Source organism: Prenolepis imparis, unplaced genomic scaffold (assembly GCF_030444845.1).
Source record: "Prenolepis imparis isolate NDT839.2.m4 unplaced genomic scaffold, iyPreImpa1.0 SCAF_1, whole genome shotgun sequence".
NCBI lineage: Eukaryota > Metazoa > Arthropoda > Insecta > Hymenoptera > Formicidae > Prenolepis > Prenolepis imparis.
The window spans coordinates 4309538-4326547 of NW_028141159.1; the positions used below are offsets into that span (position 1 = coordinate 4309538).

The window sequence follows — 17010 nt, forward strand, 5'->3', positions numbered from 1 at the left end:
CTTAATTTTGAATTATTTAAGAACGTCTCGTCCTTCCTCTTTCGCAGTTTAGTCTCGATTAAGCTAACAGGATAAACAACAATAACTCGCGACTTTACTAGACTAGACACTTTTATACATATATATATAGTTAAATTCTAAATATAGTTAAAAATCCTCTTTTGTTCTATTTGCAAAATCCTTATCATCGGATTCGTGAAGTCGCGATGTACAACGATCGATTGCCGAGCGAGATATAATAAATTCAATCGCCGATATAAGAGTTAAAAAAAACTGCTCTGTTGACCTGCTGATGCATCAGATTTATTTTTAACGACACATCTCTCCGGCTTAAGAGATGTATAATGTCTATAACCACTTGCGATATCGTTCGCGGTTTTGCTCAAGATGCCCTTCTTAAGTCTTCGCGACAGGAGCAGCTTAAGGAGAAGAGGAAGACGATAAAGTTCCTAACTCGAAGTAGGGTCAGGTAAAGAGAGAGAAGGTGGCCGTCGAGGGGGTGGCGTGGAGAGAAGAATCCGCAACTTTCCTTCGGGGGTTGCTACCGAGTTGCGAGTTGCCAGGTGATTCACCCTCGCGAAACTTTAGGCAGCTGTCTTTTACTTGCTATCCGTCGCTGATCTTTGGCTTGCACTGTAGATCGCCGGATCATTATTACAGCTCCCATCTTGCGTTTATGTGGAATAGCCGCGATGAACCAGATGTTGCCCGTCGTGAGCGAACTGATACCGAATTTTCGATTACCGTGATTATATGGTCCCGCGATATCGCGATGGTTTAAATTAATCCTCTCGAAAACTATATAGTTGTCGAACGCTTCCATTAATTTTTCATATGTAATCTTATCTTAATAATATATATATATATATTTTTTTTAAAGAATATATACAGTTGTGACGTTTTCAAACAAATTCTCAGAACACTTGACATTTGAAAATTTCAGGCCTAGGTCTGGGTCCGCACACGCCGGAAGAGGCCGCCGTCCTGGCGGCGGCCGCGGCGGCGTTACATCATCATCAGGGTCCCGGCGGTCCCGCGATGAGGTCCCTGAGGCCGCCGCTGCCGCCGGGGATGCTGCACGCGTCGCCGCATCCTCTGGCGACGCATCACGCCCTCACGGCGCCGCATCATCCCCTCGTACCGCCTCATCATCCGGAGGAAGACGGCGTCGTTGACGATCCCAAAGTCACGCTCGAGGGCAAGGAGCTCTGGGAGAAATTCCACAAACTCGGAACGGAAATGGTCATTACGAAGAGCGGCCGGTAAGTGTCAATATCGTCGTCAGCGCATCATTACCATGATTACGATCCTTTGTCGCTAATTGAACGATCCTGAGAGTAGAGAGCAATCAGGATGCCAGTTCTACCAAGTTTCATCGTACGCGCGCATAATGTAAATGTGTAACATCTAATAGACGCTCGAGCGGGGTCGAAGCTTTGGACTTTGAAGTTTCCTGTATACCGATGTGCCTCGGCCACGTTATCGAAAATTCACGATTTAGTTGCAGAATGCATCGGCATGAATATAACATAAAACGCAACGTGTTTATGTTAATTAGTATTAAATTGCCAATTTGTAAAAATTCCCACCATTTTTCTCCGCGATACGAGGAGACTTATTTTTACTATCAATTGCCGGAGGCGTTAGAACGTAACTAGAACGTGCGCATAATGGTTTCTCACGTTTATATCGGTAATTTTTTTTTCAAAAAAATTTTTTATAAAAAAGTCTTTTGTGATTATATGTTCGAAGAAAGAAATGGATTCGAGTAATCTTTCTTTTTTTAACCGAAGTTAGATTAATGAGAGATTTCTCTTAACTACGTTCGAAAGTACTAACAGAACAAATATTAGTTAAAAAAAAATATATACATATAATTTTACATTAAAGTGAGATTTTATTTTTGCATATGTAGCTTATAGATATATGTATACGTAGGGCAGAATCTTATGGCGAGAATTAAAGCCATGACTGAGAACTCTCTTGAGCGAATATAATAGCCCAAATGAACATGAGAAAAAAAATGTCATGCGGGTTGCCTCGAAGAACTTATCGGATAACATTCATTAGATGCACACAATGCAAAGAGTTTTCAATCCTCTCTCTCGGTACTCCACATTATAAACATAGATATTCTCTCTCTAAATTTTGTCATTGAGAGATAAATCTTAAATAATCCTTCCACGTACAATATATAGGTATGCCATACATGAACATATTGAGAGACTTAAAATCGATATACACATCTCGATCAAAAATTCAGTTTGCCCTAATTGTTCCTGGATACAAGAGAAGAAAGCGTCGCTGCTCTTACGAGCAGTTTTTTTTTTCCGCCTATGCTCTCGCGCGACGAAACTTACTTTTCGTTATTGCGAGTCGTATGCGCTCGTGTATCGGGCACGCAACGCACACGTGTTTGCGCGCGTCTCGCTCGCGATCCCTGTGCACGTGCACGAAGGAAGGGGTGCGCGCGGCGGAGCAAAGAACGAGAGCGAGTGAGACAGAGAAGAGGGGCAGAGAGTATCGCGCGGCACTTTTCCGATGACGTGTAGCACAGTACCGTCGTAAAAAAGATATCACTACAGAGAGTCGTCGGATCCCTTCGTCGCCGAGCAATTGAAACTTCTCTCGCTCCCCTCCCTCGCGATTACTCTTTCTTATCCCTCTTATCCTTTCTTCTTTATCCTTCCTTTTCTTCTTTCTTCGAAGCGCAATCTTATCTATCGCCGCACCTTATTCCGCGAAGTCATGATCGCTCGGATAGTGGATACGCGTCGTGTTGCACGCGAGAGAGAGAAAGAATAAAAAGCTTGATGTGGAAGGCGGTGTATGAGAGAGCGAGAGTACAAACTCTGGAGAAAGATGGAAACGAAGAAACGCGGCTCTTCCGCGATGATAGGCCGAGCGGACATAGTATATCGGGTTTCAATGGAGACTACTACGGCAAACTGTAATAGCCGAGAATAGAGCACGCGCGTACTCGCGACGAAAGGGTGAGCATATACGCTTACATATTTTATGTGCGATATATACAGGTGCTAAAGCGCGCGTTCGCGTGCACGTGTGTGCGTGCGTATACGTGCATTTACGCTTTGAACCAGCTACGTCCTTTTGCTGGTGTGTACGCGTGAGAAATATCGGCCGGATTAAATCTTTCTCTCGCTCTCTTTGCCTTCGATCTTCGATTAATACGCTTTTCTCGCCTTTGCTCTTCCAACTTGCATCATTAAAGCCGCGACGAGGGTAAACATAAAGATTTCTTTAAGGGATTATTGAACCGCGAGAATCGATATTTATTAATACGCTAATTAGTAATGTAGTATATTCTTATATATGAATAGAAAAAAATTAACACGCGAGTTTCTCTTACTGAAAAATTAAATTGGAGGAACGAGGGGAGTGTAGAGATCTTGCAAAAAAAAAAAGTTGAAGCGAGTTGATATTATCGGATATTCTATGCTACGCGTGCTCTCTGTTGTTATAGTCAACTTATCGGTGGTTTTATTAATGTAACAAGACAGCTTACAATAGAACAAGTAGCGCTTATCGCATATGTAATCTCGCGATCTCTCAGCAGCGTCTTTGAAAAATATACACGCTGCCTTTTAACGAATGACAAATAATCGATCATGATATTTAGCGGCTCGATTTGCAGCACCGATTAAGTTGAATATATACAGGAAGGCATACGACTGATTGAAAAGTGCCGACAACATGATTAATTCATTACCGCGCACCGACACACATCATAACCATCGAACGTTATCGAGCTGTAATAATTATCTTTTTTTCTTGTATGTGACAGCTATTCTACATTTGAAATTTATTCAAAGTTGCTGATTTCAAATGCAATAATAAACAATACGCTATAACGCTACTCGTGAACCTCTTTACGAAGAACATTAGCATTTATAGTGATACTACGCTAATTTACCAAGATATCTTTTGGAAAGTTAAAATCGATATTATAATTCAGTCGAATATCATCTTCACACAAAAAATTTAAAAGATAAATTGTCGTTTTGAAGATAAAATTTCAGGAACTATATAAAAATAATAAAAAGTAAAGACGTTAATATACAATAGTGAATATACGGTTAATAATAATAAAACGGACGAATCCTAAAGTCGGCAACGAGAGACTAGCGCTTTTATCAGAATCTGTAACCGATCGATCTCGGAAATCACGAAGCGTAGCCGCGGCCGATCGATCGCAATCTCGAAAACTGGCCGCGCTCTAAATCAATCTTCATCGATAAATAATAACCGTCATGTCCAACCGATCTGTCTCTCCTCCTTTCCCCGTTTTGGCCCGTAATATCCGCCCGCTCGCGATCGGCTTTCAGCGAAACGCCGAGTTGAGCCCCTGCTAACGGCCCCGATCATCGATAATTATACGCGTGGAAATTATGCCGTAGGGCCTCGGGCCCATCCATCGGACCCCGCCGTCGAACCCCGTCCGGTGGTCTACGTCTCAATACGCGGTGTATACGCGTTTGACGCGCGTTTCGCGCCACCACACGCAAAGCCGCGTTTCCTACACTCTGGATCACGTGCGTGATCCGCTCTAGACGTCTCCCGTTCTCTCACCCTCGACAACATCGCCGTCTCTCGCCCGCAGCATCGCCATGTGGCGTATGTACCTTTGTATAGGGTTGTCTGGAAAGATTGAGAAGTATACAGCAGGGAATTTGACATTGACATTTAGCAAATTTTTTAATGGTAAATTAATATTATCGAACACGGTTTCTTTCAGTGTTAAGTATATATATCACGCTAGAGAGTAGGATAAAGTTTTCGTTAAGGATGAAGATAAATGGGGATATGAGATTTCGTTAAAACTTAATTTATCGTAACTCCATGATATCGCAGAGAATTTATATTTGCCGGTTTTTTTTTCCCCGAGACAGTTTCCGCGACACCCAACCCACACGTATACGTATACATATATCCGATAATGAGACGCAAGAGCATCGTAGATGTGCATATAATAGCGAGCATGTAATGTCAGATAGGGTGCGCGGGGTGGGGCCGGAAACGGGTGTGGGGAAGGGGATCTTAAGTATAGGGCTGCCTTAACGATGTTTGTTTTATACATTGGCAGCCTCTTCTCGAACCTGTAATCTTTCTAAACGAGATATTACCCGGACCCGTTGCGATACACAAACCCTTGCCCGAATGAGTCGTGTGGTGCGCGCCCGAGGAGCTCGAATCCGTTCGAACGAGAAAGAGAGAACGAAAAGATGGGAGGCGAGGAAGAGAGTGACGTGAGGTTCGGCTGAAAATTTTCGTCGAGCCCGTGTTTCATTGCCGGAGAGTCAGCGCCAGCCGAAGAGGGGAGAAGGGAACGGGCTCCCTGGGCCCCCTGGGCCCAAAATTGCCTCCCCGCCGCCTTCTCCGATTGCCTTCAAATTGCCAGCCTCCCATTCACGGCTTTCACGTACACACACGCACACGCATATATGTGCGCGTGCTCACGACGATGTGGAATTGCGTGGGCGCCAGGTTTTAAAAACGGTGTTTCGCACGCGAAATTCCTTGGCGCGTATCCGTAAATCTAGCGAAATCTGCGGTTTTTTGAAGGAGAGGGAGGGGGAACGTGACTTAAAGAGGAGTGACTCGAATGATGCCGAGAGATATGCGTAAGAGCTTTAATTCGTCTGATTTCTAAATCAAATATAAGAGCGACTCCGGGAGCAAACGAAGCGTCAAAGAAGAGAAAGAAAGAGACCCGTGAAATCTTATGTAATCGGCTTAACCAGAATCCATCTCCGTCACTTTCAGTCTCTTGGCCAACGTCGGCACGAGCCGTCGTTTCATGCCACTGTAAACATCTTATGAAACACACAAGTACTTATATATACTCTCGCTCAATATTTTTATTATTTCGCGAATCGTTGAATCTCTCTCTCTGAAGAACTGTGCAATGATGTCTCTCTATAAACTCAAGTTTGCATGAATTATGAAATATTGCCTTAGGATAATTGCATGGAGAGAAATATCCCGCGCGGTGCGTTTAATCTAAAATATCAATATTAAAAGTACGCGATACAACTAACAAAGTTTCGATATCGAGGCTTGCTTACTGCTTATATAGGTACACCCTCTCTTTCTCCACGCACTTTCCCCTCATCTCTCTCGTTCATCCTTCTTCCTTTTTTTCGCTTAACAATTGGGTTCACCCCATCTCTCTATCGGCCGCGCGCAGACGTGATAGGTTTTGCACGCAGCTTCTCCGTTGCATTCAGCGCAAATGCATACCCTTTTTCTCTCTTTCTCTCTCTTTCTCTCTCTTTCATGTACAGGGTTGCGCGCGCTTGTCGCCAGTTAACTGAGCTCAATATAATTAGCCGTATAGTAGGCTTGCACGCGCGTGCGAACCTTGAAAGTGCGTGCCGCGATTGTGGCAGAAGTGTCGGTGTAGCCTCCGCCGTGTATCGACGTTTCTTTCGGGTCGTCACGAACGAGAGACGAGGGTGCCTTGAAGCGAGAGAGAGAGCACTTATTTCTTCCCCCCCGTCACCGGAAGCATCTTCTATGCTGTTTTTGTATGTGTGTCGCTTCGACCTTTTACACTCGACTCGTATACGCGCGTTAAAAATCTTTTTTCTTTTTACGCTAATCGTGGCCGCAATAAATAGTGTGAGAAACTTTTGTGGCTCAGTATCTTTATATATTGATATCGAGAAATGAGAAGATAAAGTTCTTTTAAAAAATATTATTTTGTATGCTATTTCTTCTCTCTCTCTTGGGAATAATTTACGTAATAATAATATATAATTAATCAATATAAATTAATGACGACAAAGTAGCGTGAAATTTAACGCACTCTTAAAAAATCGATACATTGAATTTAAAATACAATAATTACAATAATCAATAATATTAACATATATGTACACGTTGCCGTTTCGGTGTGAAAACAGCTTGCTTCGTCGCGATCGACTCGCGAACTTCGCGTGACGCTAATAAGGAAGCTTCTCGTGCGGGAAAATTGAAACTGACAGTCGACCATAACGAGTCGACATTTCGATTTTATTGTATATATTTCGAAGGCGAGAGACGAGGAAAAAGATGAGGCCTCGGACGCGAATAGTCCAGTTCTTTCAGTCCGCAAAAAGGCGGTCTAAACTCGCCTTGCCTTTTTACACACTCGTCGGACTCTCTCTTTCTTTATAGGTCACGCTCTTTAAAAGCGATGATATCTAATACACGAGACGACTTAAGCATTCTCACGTTCCGCTAGTTTTTCCGCCTACGAAGTATCGCGTTTTACGCTTTACGCTTCGACGAAAATCAGCCGTGAATCTCGAGGATCGCAGTTCGGAACGAGACGTTTCACAAAATTAAAAAACAAAGAATAAATATAATACAAAAGGAGAAAGAATACCGCAATCATATGCGTGTTGCATGAGAGTTGATTTAAGACCACCATAGTCACCGTTTTTGGAGGCTCGAGACAACTTGTTCGTGTCGAAAACGCGAAATAAAAAAAAAAAGAAAAGAGAAAGATGAAGAAGAAGAAGAGAAAAGCGACGCACACACGTACTAGCGCAACATTACTTGTATATTCGAAGCCTATAATCTTTCTGTGCCAGTTAAACGATAGTTGTGTGTCCTATGCATTCCGCGCGGCCAATAATTACATAAATCAAGGGAATGGGAGGGGAGGGGGGAATAATCGCCGCAATTCTTACATCACCGCTCATAAATATTAGCCAAAGCGTCAATTCATTACCGCGAGCACTTTGTCTCTCCAACGGCTCTATATACATCGATTACACTTTTCCTTCGTCTTTGTGTGCTTGTCGTGCCGAATCGTCGTCGTCCTGACTATCTCACGTAGAAAAAGAAAAGACGTATATATAATTTTAGTTCGTTTCATTCACGATCCGACAGGTAGACAGGTTGTCTTGCGACTGCTGTCGATCTTTCCACGAGTTTACATTTTTAAAAAATCGTTATTCCGCAAAGTAGCCTTTTATCATGTCTTCTCGTTTCATTTTTGTGCTCCTTCATAGTATCCTGTAATCAATCAGTTCTCTCTGCATTTTCGCAATTAATTTTCTTGGATATTTTATTTAGACGTAACACGATCGTTCATTCATTTATTCGTTTCAGCTTCTCCTTCAGCTCTACCTTTTTTAATCATTTGTGTTCTGCGTTCTTGTTTTTCTCCTCCTCTGCTCTTCCCTTTCCGTCAGCTTTGTTTTTTTTTTGTTTTATTTTATTCGAACACGAATACCCTTATCTTCGGCGGCACTTCGCGGCGTGTTTCAAGGCTACGAAAGCCCATACACATGCGATTACGAGATAACGCATCGCATTGTGTATCGGGGCCCCGCACGCGAAGCTGTTTGACGCGCTCGGGAGAGCGCTGTGTGAAATCCGCCCCCCGCGCGCGCTTTAAAATGATTTTTCTTGCTCGCGAACTTCCAGCTGTCCGTGGAAACCCGCACTTTTCACACCGCGCACCGTGTTTAACGATCGGCGCGAAACTCGACGCGTGTCGGGCCGTATGCAAGTCACGCATCCATATTGATTGAATGTCCATTCGTCGAGCTTCACCATCCGATAGTTCAATTTTCTAGCAGAATTTAAGTACTTCGAAGCAAAAAGAGAGAGAAAATGTGAGTTTTTTTTGGAAAATAAAAATAGCAAGAGATCGAGAAATTTTATTTATCCATTAGAGTCAATTATTGCTCATCCTTAACTAATAATAAAACTTGTTTTTTGATATTTTTGCGACAGTTTTTCTCCATCTTTTTCCCCATTTGTATATCGCGTTTATTTATTGAAATTATTATTATTCAACTGCTATTATTTAAATCGCATATTTTAAAACACACACGCTATCAAACGAAAATTTCTTAACAAATGATAAGTGGATACAGATTACTGCTTACAGTTAGTAGTCAATGCCGCGTACCGGAAGGTTATTGCGAATATATTAGCATGCGGTGAGGTAATGAGGCGTTAAATACATTGCATTGTCACGGCAATACATTTGCACATAAAGTGCGGCACATTTCTTTGCCGTTTGTCCTGTACCATCTATCACGTCGGAATAATCGCAAACAGTTTAGTCACGATTTGGTTATGCGCCACGCTTTTTGAGGACATAAAAATGCAGGAAGTTTGGAGAATTCCGATGTACATACACGCTGTATACATAATACGCGCACTACATAAATTCCCGTCCATCGTTGCATCGAATTATCGCCGGACGGTTATTTATCGTTGTTCGGCGAAACGTTACGTTATTTACGTCAGAACGCGTCATCTTTAAGGTCGCGTCGTCATGATAAAAAGATCGGAATGATACTGGAAATTAGCGTCGAGAGGCAACACCGATCAAATCAGGTACAAGTCAGGAGAGGAGACAGTTTCACTCTAGTTTTTCGTTACGAAAGAGACATATCTCGTATAAACACCGGCAAAAATTTATTAATGCGGGAGAAACATCTCGGAGGGTGCAGTTTACATTTCGATGTGTCGAACAATGGAGATATCGAACATTTATATGTATATTCGATACGTTATCAAACGTAGTAACGATTCGCGAATTCACCATATATGATGTAACTTTAGCTCCTTTTCGCGTTACACGTTACTGTATATAATAATCCGTAAAATCGCATGTCGGCTTTCACGCTCGCTGCTCGCGGATCTTGATCGTTCGACCGGATCCATCGATCGGCGCTGCCGTATCTATACCTATCTAACCGATGCCATCGGCTTGTTATCGAACCGCGATGGAAAAAAAAAAAAAAGAAAAAAAGGCGATCGAATCAAATTCCGCGCGAATATATTAATTTAAAATTGCTGCCGCTGCTCCGCTGCCCGTTGCATCAGTGGGATTATAAACGGCGATTGCGATCTGACGTGCGTCTCGAACAGGTGCGAGAGCTTTATTATTCTGTCAGTATAGAGAGGAGAGCACGATATCCTATTATATTCTCTCCCGATACGTCGAGATCATCTTTTTCGACACACTTCAGACACGTTGAAAGCGTGCCCCGTTCAAGTTTAATAAAGTATCGATATACCGAATGTGAGCGACGTGTCTTCTCGTTAATATCCAAGATAAAGGCCCATATTCTGGATTTTATTGATAAAAGCGCTTTTAAGCATATAGTTTCTGTTACAGAATTTATATTTGTCTCTTTTTAATGAACGCGCGCGTATCTGAAAAGAGACAAAGATATAGTTTAACTGGCCCTAAAAACGCTTTTATCGATTAAAGAAGAGCCAGAATATGGGCCAAAGTATATATATAAGTCATTGTCGGGGATAAATGGAGAACGCAAAAAGCAATTTTTGGACGATTGACCAAAACGAAGTAACGAAATCCACTGATGATGACGCATCGGATGAGCTCGAGTTGAAACGCGATAAAACGTTGTAACGTTATCGGTCCTTGAACACGATAGGTGCGTCCATGAAGTGTCTAATTAAGCGCCTCGCGACACATTTCCTCCGCGCATCGCTTATTCGCATTCGCCTCGACTCGTCTGCGCATCGCACGCTCGGCACGAATGTGTAACAAACGCGGCGCGCGTTAATGGTCGGGCGCTTTGCCTGCATCGTATTATACGTGCGTTACAGCCGGGTTCGAAATCTTGACGGATAGCGCGCGCGTGCGCGCTTATTTTTATAATTATACAATACAAACTGTCGAGGCTGATATGCGCACGCGGAAGGAAGATAATTATACTCTTTCTTGCCTCCGGGGGAATTCCCTCTTCATTTTTCACTCGCGTATCATATTATAGTTGCTATGTTGAAACGAAATTTTTAATAATAAAGGGAGAAAAGGAATTGGCGGAAAATGTTTTTATCCCCCGTTGAGTTTATAACTTTATAACTATTTAAATACAAAAAAAATTTCCTTAGCATTTAGCAAGACTGACCTGCTTCACAGTATTCGTAGGAATGCGCGAGAATTTAATTTGTACGAGCTGTAAATATATGGCGATCAAATCAATCTAATCGGTATATCACAAGAAGAAATTACAGTTCGATACCGGTTTTGTCTCTCGATGTGACGAGTTACTAAAATAACATATAATATGTCCACCGTGTATGTAAAATTTTAATTTACATTTGTATAAAGTCTGTTACGTAGAGATACTTCTCTCGAGTAATTAAATGTTTTGTTTGATCAATTAATTAATGCTTACTTTGCTGCAATTGTTAAAGTAATTTCAGACGACACTGTTTACATCGAGAGATAACTCTGGATCTCTATTGAATTTGTGGCTCGTCCAAATTTTTTTTAAGAGCAAGGATAGAGCGCGGAGGGAAGAGAGCCAGAGCGAGTGAACGCGATGTTATACGCGGCGCGGCAGGAAGGAAGGAAGGAAGGAAAGAGAGAGAGAGATCGCCGCGCGGTGGTCGACGGCCAATTTCTGAATGCAAATAACGGTGGTGTCGAAAGGGGGTCTCGCGGATGAAAACGCGGGGAGGCAGTAGAGTATGCAAATAGAAAGCTGTTACGGGCGTCTTCTTCGCCTTCGGTCTAACCTACCACTTGCCACTTGAATATGACGCGCGAGCCCAACCCCTTTCTCACGGCGCGGAAAGTGTGAATTCAATATGAAACGCTGGCGTGGTAGGTGTGGAAAAAAAAACCTTGAAATCGAGAATACCGCGCGTCCGTCATTTTTTTTCAGCGGCTCATTTTCGACCGTCGCGTCCTTGTTTTTCTGCACAAAGAAAAAATTTCTTTCTGAAAAATAAGGGTAGTCTGCAAAATTTTTTGAAATAGATTTTAATATAATTTAATTTCCTGGTATAAAAAAAAGCTGAGTCGCGAATTTTTAACTTGACGCCACAGCTATAGTGTAAAAGGAATATTAATCGATTGCAATTTAACGTTAGTTTCGGTAAACGAAATTGGGCTACGTATTTTAATCGGCTCAAGTATGCCGAGTGCATCGCGAGAGAGAATTATCGCGGGATCGCTTCTCGTTGGTTGGCTATATACGCGCGTATCATAGACGCGATATTAAGCTGGCAACGACAAGCTGGATCTGATTAATTAGCGATTGCATGCGGGCAAATTAATCTCGCGCTTTATCTGGAGGACTTTAATAGGTACCTAACCATTCACCAGCTGCCGCTGCACGTTGCACGGGATATGGTTACCCTCACTTTTAGCGGTCTATATTAGTTCGAAAGCCATAGAAACATCCGCGTACCACTCCATTCTCATATCAATGTTCGTTATCTTTTTTTTTTTTTTTTTTTTTTCGCATATCCGACCAAGTTTCATATACACAAATAACACTACGACTCGCTGTCAATAGTTATTTTATCAAAGTGCAATTGTAAAAACACGGAAAATGTGAAAACTTGGAGAGAGTGAAAGTACGCGCGGGATATTTTTGATTGATAATTTTAATAACGAAACTTTTTTCACTCTCCTCACATTCACCGATATGATCCTTTCCATCGTGTTTTATAACAGCTATAAATTTACGGCACCCGGTATGTATCGATCGTGCGTCATTATACGATCGAGCCGGGCTCTCCGAGTTTCTCACACCTGAGTTGAAGAGCCGTAGGACTAATAAGAAATCCTATAGGGGCGGCTGCATGGCGAGATCACGACGAAGGAGAGCCTCCGCACTCACACACATCCTCGTGCAGATGTGTGGCGGGCACGCACGGAGCGAAGACGGCAGATATAATGATGGCCGTGGCGTGCCCTATAGCGTGTAAACCATAAGAGATAATGTAACAGTGGAAGTTCGGCTGGCGCCACTCGTTATTTATACAATGTGGTCGGCCAGAAAGGGGGTCTGTCGGGGGACTTCGGGATCTCTCGGGACAGGGGGTGAAGGCCGGAGACGCCCACTAAATTATTATTTGTTCTTGGCGAGTCATAAATGCCCGGAATTATATCGGAGCTACCACCAAGTCGTGGAGATCGCGAAACTTTTGCCCTCGCTAATCTTCGGAACGGCAGGAAGTGATAATGAGAATCTCCATTGGCACTCGAGATCCATTTCCTGCCGAATTTTTAATTTTGCATTTTATCACAATCTCTTTTTCGAAATTGCACGCTTGTTAGGGGAAGAATTGAAATTGCCAATTTTTGTGTGTTCGAAAAGAATTGTAAGCTATAAAGAATATATTTTTTTTTCGGTTGAAAAGGCTACAAGAGGTGAAGCGATTTTCTTTCGATTCCGACTTGGAATCGAAACAAAGGTTTGCGTCGCTTTTCCATCTCGCTCTGGGCCCGTTAACCGACCAACTCGCGCTCGTAATAAAACGGGACGAAAGAAGTTCTCGAAGAGAGAAACTTTCGGTGGACGCGACTCCGGTATATTCGATCGGTCCTCCTCTCTCGGATCCGGTTAAAATAAGTTTCTCGCTGCGGGGGTTCCGCGGAGAGGAGACGCGACCAAAGGATGAAGGGGGAAGAAGCTCTCGAAACTCTGGCGATGCCCGAGCCGGCGACTATCGGTTTCCCTATCGCGCCCGCTCATCTCCTTTTGGGGTCCTCTACGCGGGGCCCTACGGTGGAAAGGCGTATATAAACTCTGCCTTAACTGCTTTACGACGATCGTTTGTACCGATTTGTTCGACAAGACGCACACAAGATGACCTCGCATAGTCGATAGGTTGGACAGGGTGGCAGGGAGGGAAAAGGAGAAGAAGAATAGGGGTGCTGGAGGACGGAGAAGCGACCATCTCTCTTTTCTCTTCTCGCTTTCAGTTTCCCTTTTTCATCGTCAGTTCCTTTCGCGAATAGATTTGTGTCCCTCTCTCTCTTCATCGTTCCATAAAAATATTCTCTTCCTCGCTTCCTTCTGTTTCTCTCTGCGTTCTTCCGTGTCTTTACTATCGTATTTTGCTTCCTCCTGACGTCGAAGCGCCGAGGAGAACGGCTCGCGTATTATTACAGAATGTGTTGATAAATTTACGCAACGTAAACAGATTAAATTATAACGATGCCGCGAGGTGCATGCGATAATTATGTGATATATGGTACGAATGATTCATCGGGAAAAGGGGTACGACGGGAGGATGTTTGCGGCGCGGTCGATTTACGACGTAATTTGCGTTAGACGCGAAATTCCGGGGGGGGAGAAGTTTTTAATTTTCTTTGCGCGGCGGCTCTTTTGCGCGAGGATCACGCGCGTCGTGCGGTTTCCTAAACCCGTACTTTATGCTTCTTTAGTTTATGAAGCGCGGAGGATGCGATGGAAGCCTCTGTCTCCTTGTCTGCAACGGGTGTTTCCGGAGAAAAGGATCGAGTAGAGGACGTTGTCGAATCACCATATCGTTTGACGTGTCGAATAAAATAAATATAATGAATAATTAATATATAATTTGCATGAAGAGTGAATCTGCAATCTGCAGATTTCATCGTTCATCGTCCGAATTTAAATTTCTGACACACCGCGTGTACGATTCGCGTGTCACCCGTTACGTGGCCGAAATCGGCGGGAGATGAGAGAGAGAGAGAGAGAGAGAGAGAGAGAGAGAGAGAGAGAGAGAGAGAGAGAGAGAGAGAGAGAGAGAGAGAGAGAGAGAGAGAGAGAGAGAGAGAGAGAGAGAGAGAGAGAGAGAGAGAGAGAGAGAGAGAGAGAGAGAGAGAGAGAGAGAGAGAGAGAGAGAGAGAGAGAGAGAGAGAAGAGAAGGAAAGGAGAGGACGACGACGATAAGGAGAGGCACGGATTGGCGGGCGGAGAAATAAATGGGCATGCAAAAGGGACGCGAGAGCAAATCATCATGGTGGGCGCAGCGCTTAGCGATAAAATAAATTAACTTAAAGCTACCGGCTTGCGCGCGGGGGATAGTCTTACGGTGGCCGCGTCCCCGTAATGACGCGCCGTAAATAACTCTTCCCTCTTTCGATAATATCGACGAGAGAACGACTAAGGGCGAGAGGATCGACTCGTTCGGCGTTGCGTAAAGGTAAGATGTGCATCTGTGTTACAGTTGCCGGCATGTATTATCCGCGTCGTTATTACCGAGGGGAGGCTCACTCGCTTTCTGCGTCGGGCTTAATAACGAGACTTCCTTTTTCTACGGCAACCTCCAGCTGCACGGAGAAATCGTAACGATTAGTCGCGTAAAGTCGTAACGCTCTCCTCGGCACGTCGTTTGAATCTCTCGGCGCCGAGAGACGCGAGAAAGGAACGCGCACGTGAAGGGCTCGAGGCCGTTCTTAATTACAGCTAAATGGAAAGATGAAGGATGCGCATCTCTTCACGTGCTCATTCAAAGAGTTAAAAATGCGGAAAATTATTATTTTTGAGGTATCATACATGAGGGATATTTTTTTTGCTTCTCTGATGCATTCGAATGATTCCACACACTGCATCTTGAAAAACATGTTTATAGGAAATGCGTTAAGCCTACGTATTCGCTTTGTATTGACAAGACCGCGTTCGAGAAGAGAAATATCGTCCCTCGGAAGCGCGAAAGGAGCGCGCATAATCAACCGTCGTAAATAAGGCGCGACGATCGTATGCACCTATCGTCCGCGTCGTAAATCCGCGGTTGGTTTCATCGAATCGGCGGCGGGTGTATCTCCATCGAGATATCAGCGCGGCTTCGACGAGGAGAAGCAGGAGCAGCAGCGTGTATGTATGTACATGTGGGTTTTAAGCGCCGTCTCTTTTCTCTCCCCTATTTGTCGTCATTACTCATCGATATTTCGCGAACGGTTATTTATATCCGTTTAGAGACGAGGCTCTCTTCCCGCTTTGGATTTGCATAACTGCGATAGCCACGAATGAGACTGTTTTTTTTTTTTCACAGGAATTGCTTTCGCTCAACAACTTTGCGCGTATCATTTTCTTTATTTTTTTCTTCTTTTTTCCTTCCTTTACGTGAATTTTAAACGATGAAGTATCATCCGGTTACGAAATATTTTTTCTAGTATCAATGACGAAGAATTCTATGATTTGTTAAAATGATCGTATCATGGTATTGGGAAATTAATTAATATCTCTCTGTGAAACTCTCCTCCTTTTATCGAACACACACATTTCGTCGTAAATTATTCAATGAAAAAATTACATCTCACTTCATTAATGATCGGCAATCATCGCGAAGACTATAGAAACTCGATGCGATCGAACAAAGTGGCGTCTTACAAGTACGCGTGTATTCGATCGATGCGCAGCCCGTTTCTCCGACGTTTCTCTGTCTCTCGTTAACGAGGCAGAAGCTACGGCACGGAATACCAAAAGAACGCCCGAGGCCGCGTCTAGATCGGGCTCCGCCGATAGAGCCGTAACGCCGAAAATTAGCGCCGTCCGAGAAACAAATATGTGAGAAGAGAGAGGAGAGAAAGACAGCAGTTGAACAGCGGACAAGGACGGCTCATGCGACGTCGTCGGAGAGAAAGGAAGAGAGACGTGCATATATATGTATAGTGCATTCGTGCCGGTGAAGAGAGGATGCGTGCGCGTCGAGTTATATCGCGCTTCTGCTCGTCGTCGTCGTCGTCGTCGTCTTCCTCCTCGTCGTGCTCTCGCACATCACCGCGGGCTCCTGAGGTTTCGTGGAAGCGATCTCTCTTCCACCTGCCATACACTGCGGAAAGCACAGCACCGGAGATGGGATGTACTGGGTGTCCCGGAAGTGCATCGCTGCGGTTACACCCGAAACTGGCAGACCACTTCCGCGTGCGAGAGACGAAAAGCGAAGAGAGAGACGTCACAGTACGGGCGAGAAATAATTGAAAGGATGATGAAGAGTCAGAATGATAAAAATACATGGATTATCTTGCTTTTGCATTTATAATTAATATATCCACGCGTGGATATTAATATGTATAAATGCAATTAAATCTATATATATATATGCTAATTGTAATTAAATTATGAGACACGGAAGGTTAAAGTTATAGTTAATCTGACAGGATTATATATTCTTACCGCTATCGAGAGAGATAGATAGACTTATCCAATCGATGATAATTGCGATCATTGCGATTATCATCGTCGACTGAGAAAGAACGGAGCGGAGAGAGAGAGAGAGAGA

General features: G+C 43.6%; 1 protein-coding gene and 1 long non-coding RNA gene across 8 annotated transcripts in view; one reads left to right on the forward strand and one right to left on the reverse strand.

The window, feature by feature from the left end:
* Positions 1 to 17010, reverse strand: part of LOC145939490 (uncharacterized) — a 342686-nt gene that overhangs the window by 32047 nt on the left and 293629 nt on the right. The window lies entirely within an intron of this gene.
* Bi (T-box transcription factor bifid) overlaps positions 1 to 17010 on the forward strand; it is a 265203-nt gene that overhangs the window by 8459 nt on the left and 239734 nt on the right. For all 7 annotated transcript variants that reach the window (XM_083050107.1, XM_083050117.1, XM_083050122.1 and 4 more), the window contains exon 2: positions 944 to 1262. In XM_083050107.1, the coding sequence (XP_082906233.1) occupies positions 944 to 1262 (319 nt within the window). The remainder of the gene's footprint in view (positions 1 to 943; positions 1263 to 17010) is intronic.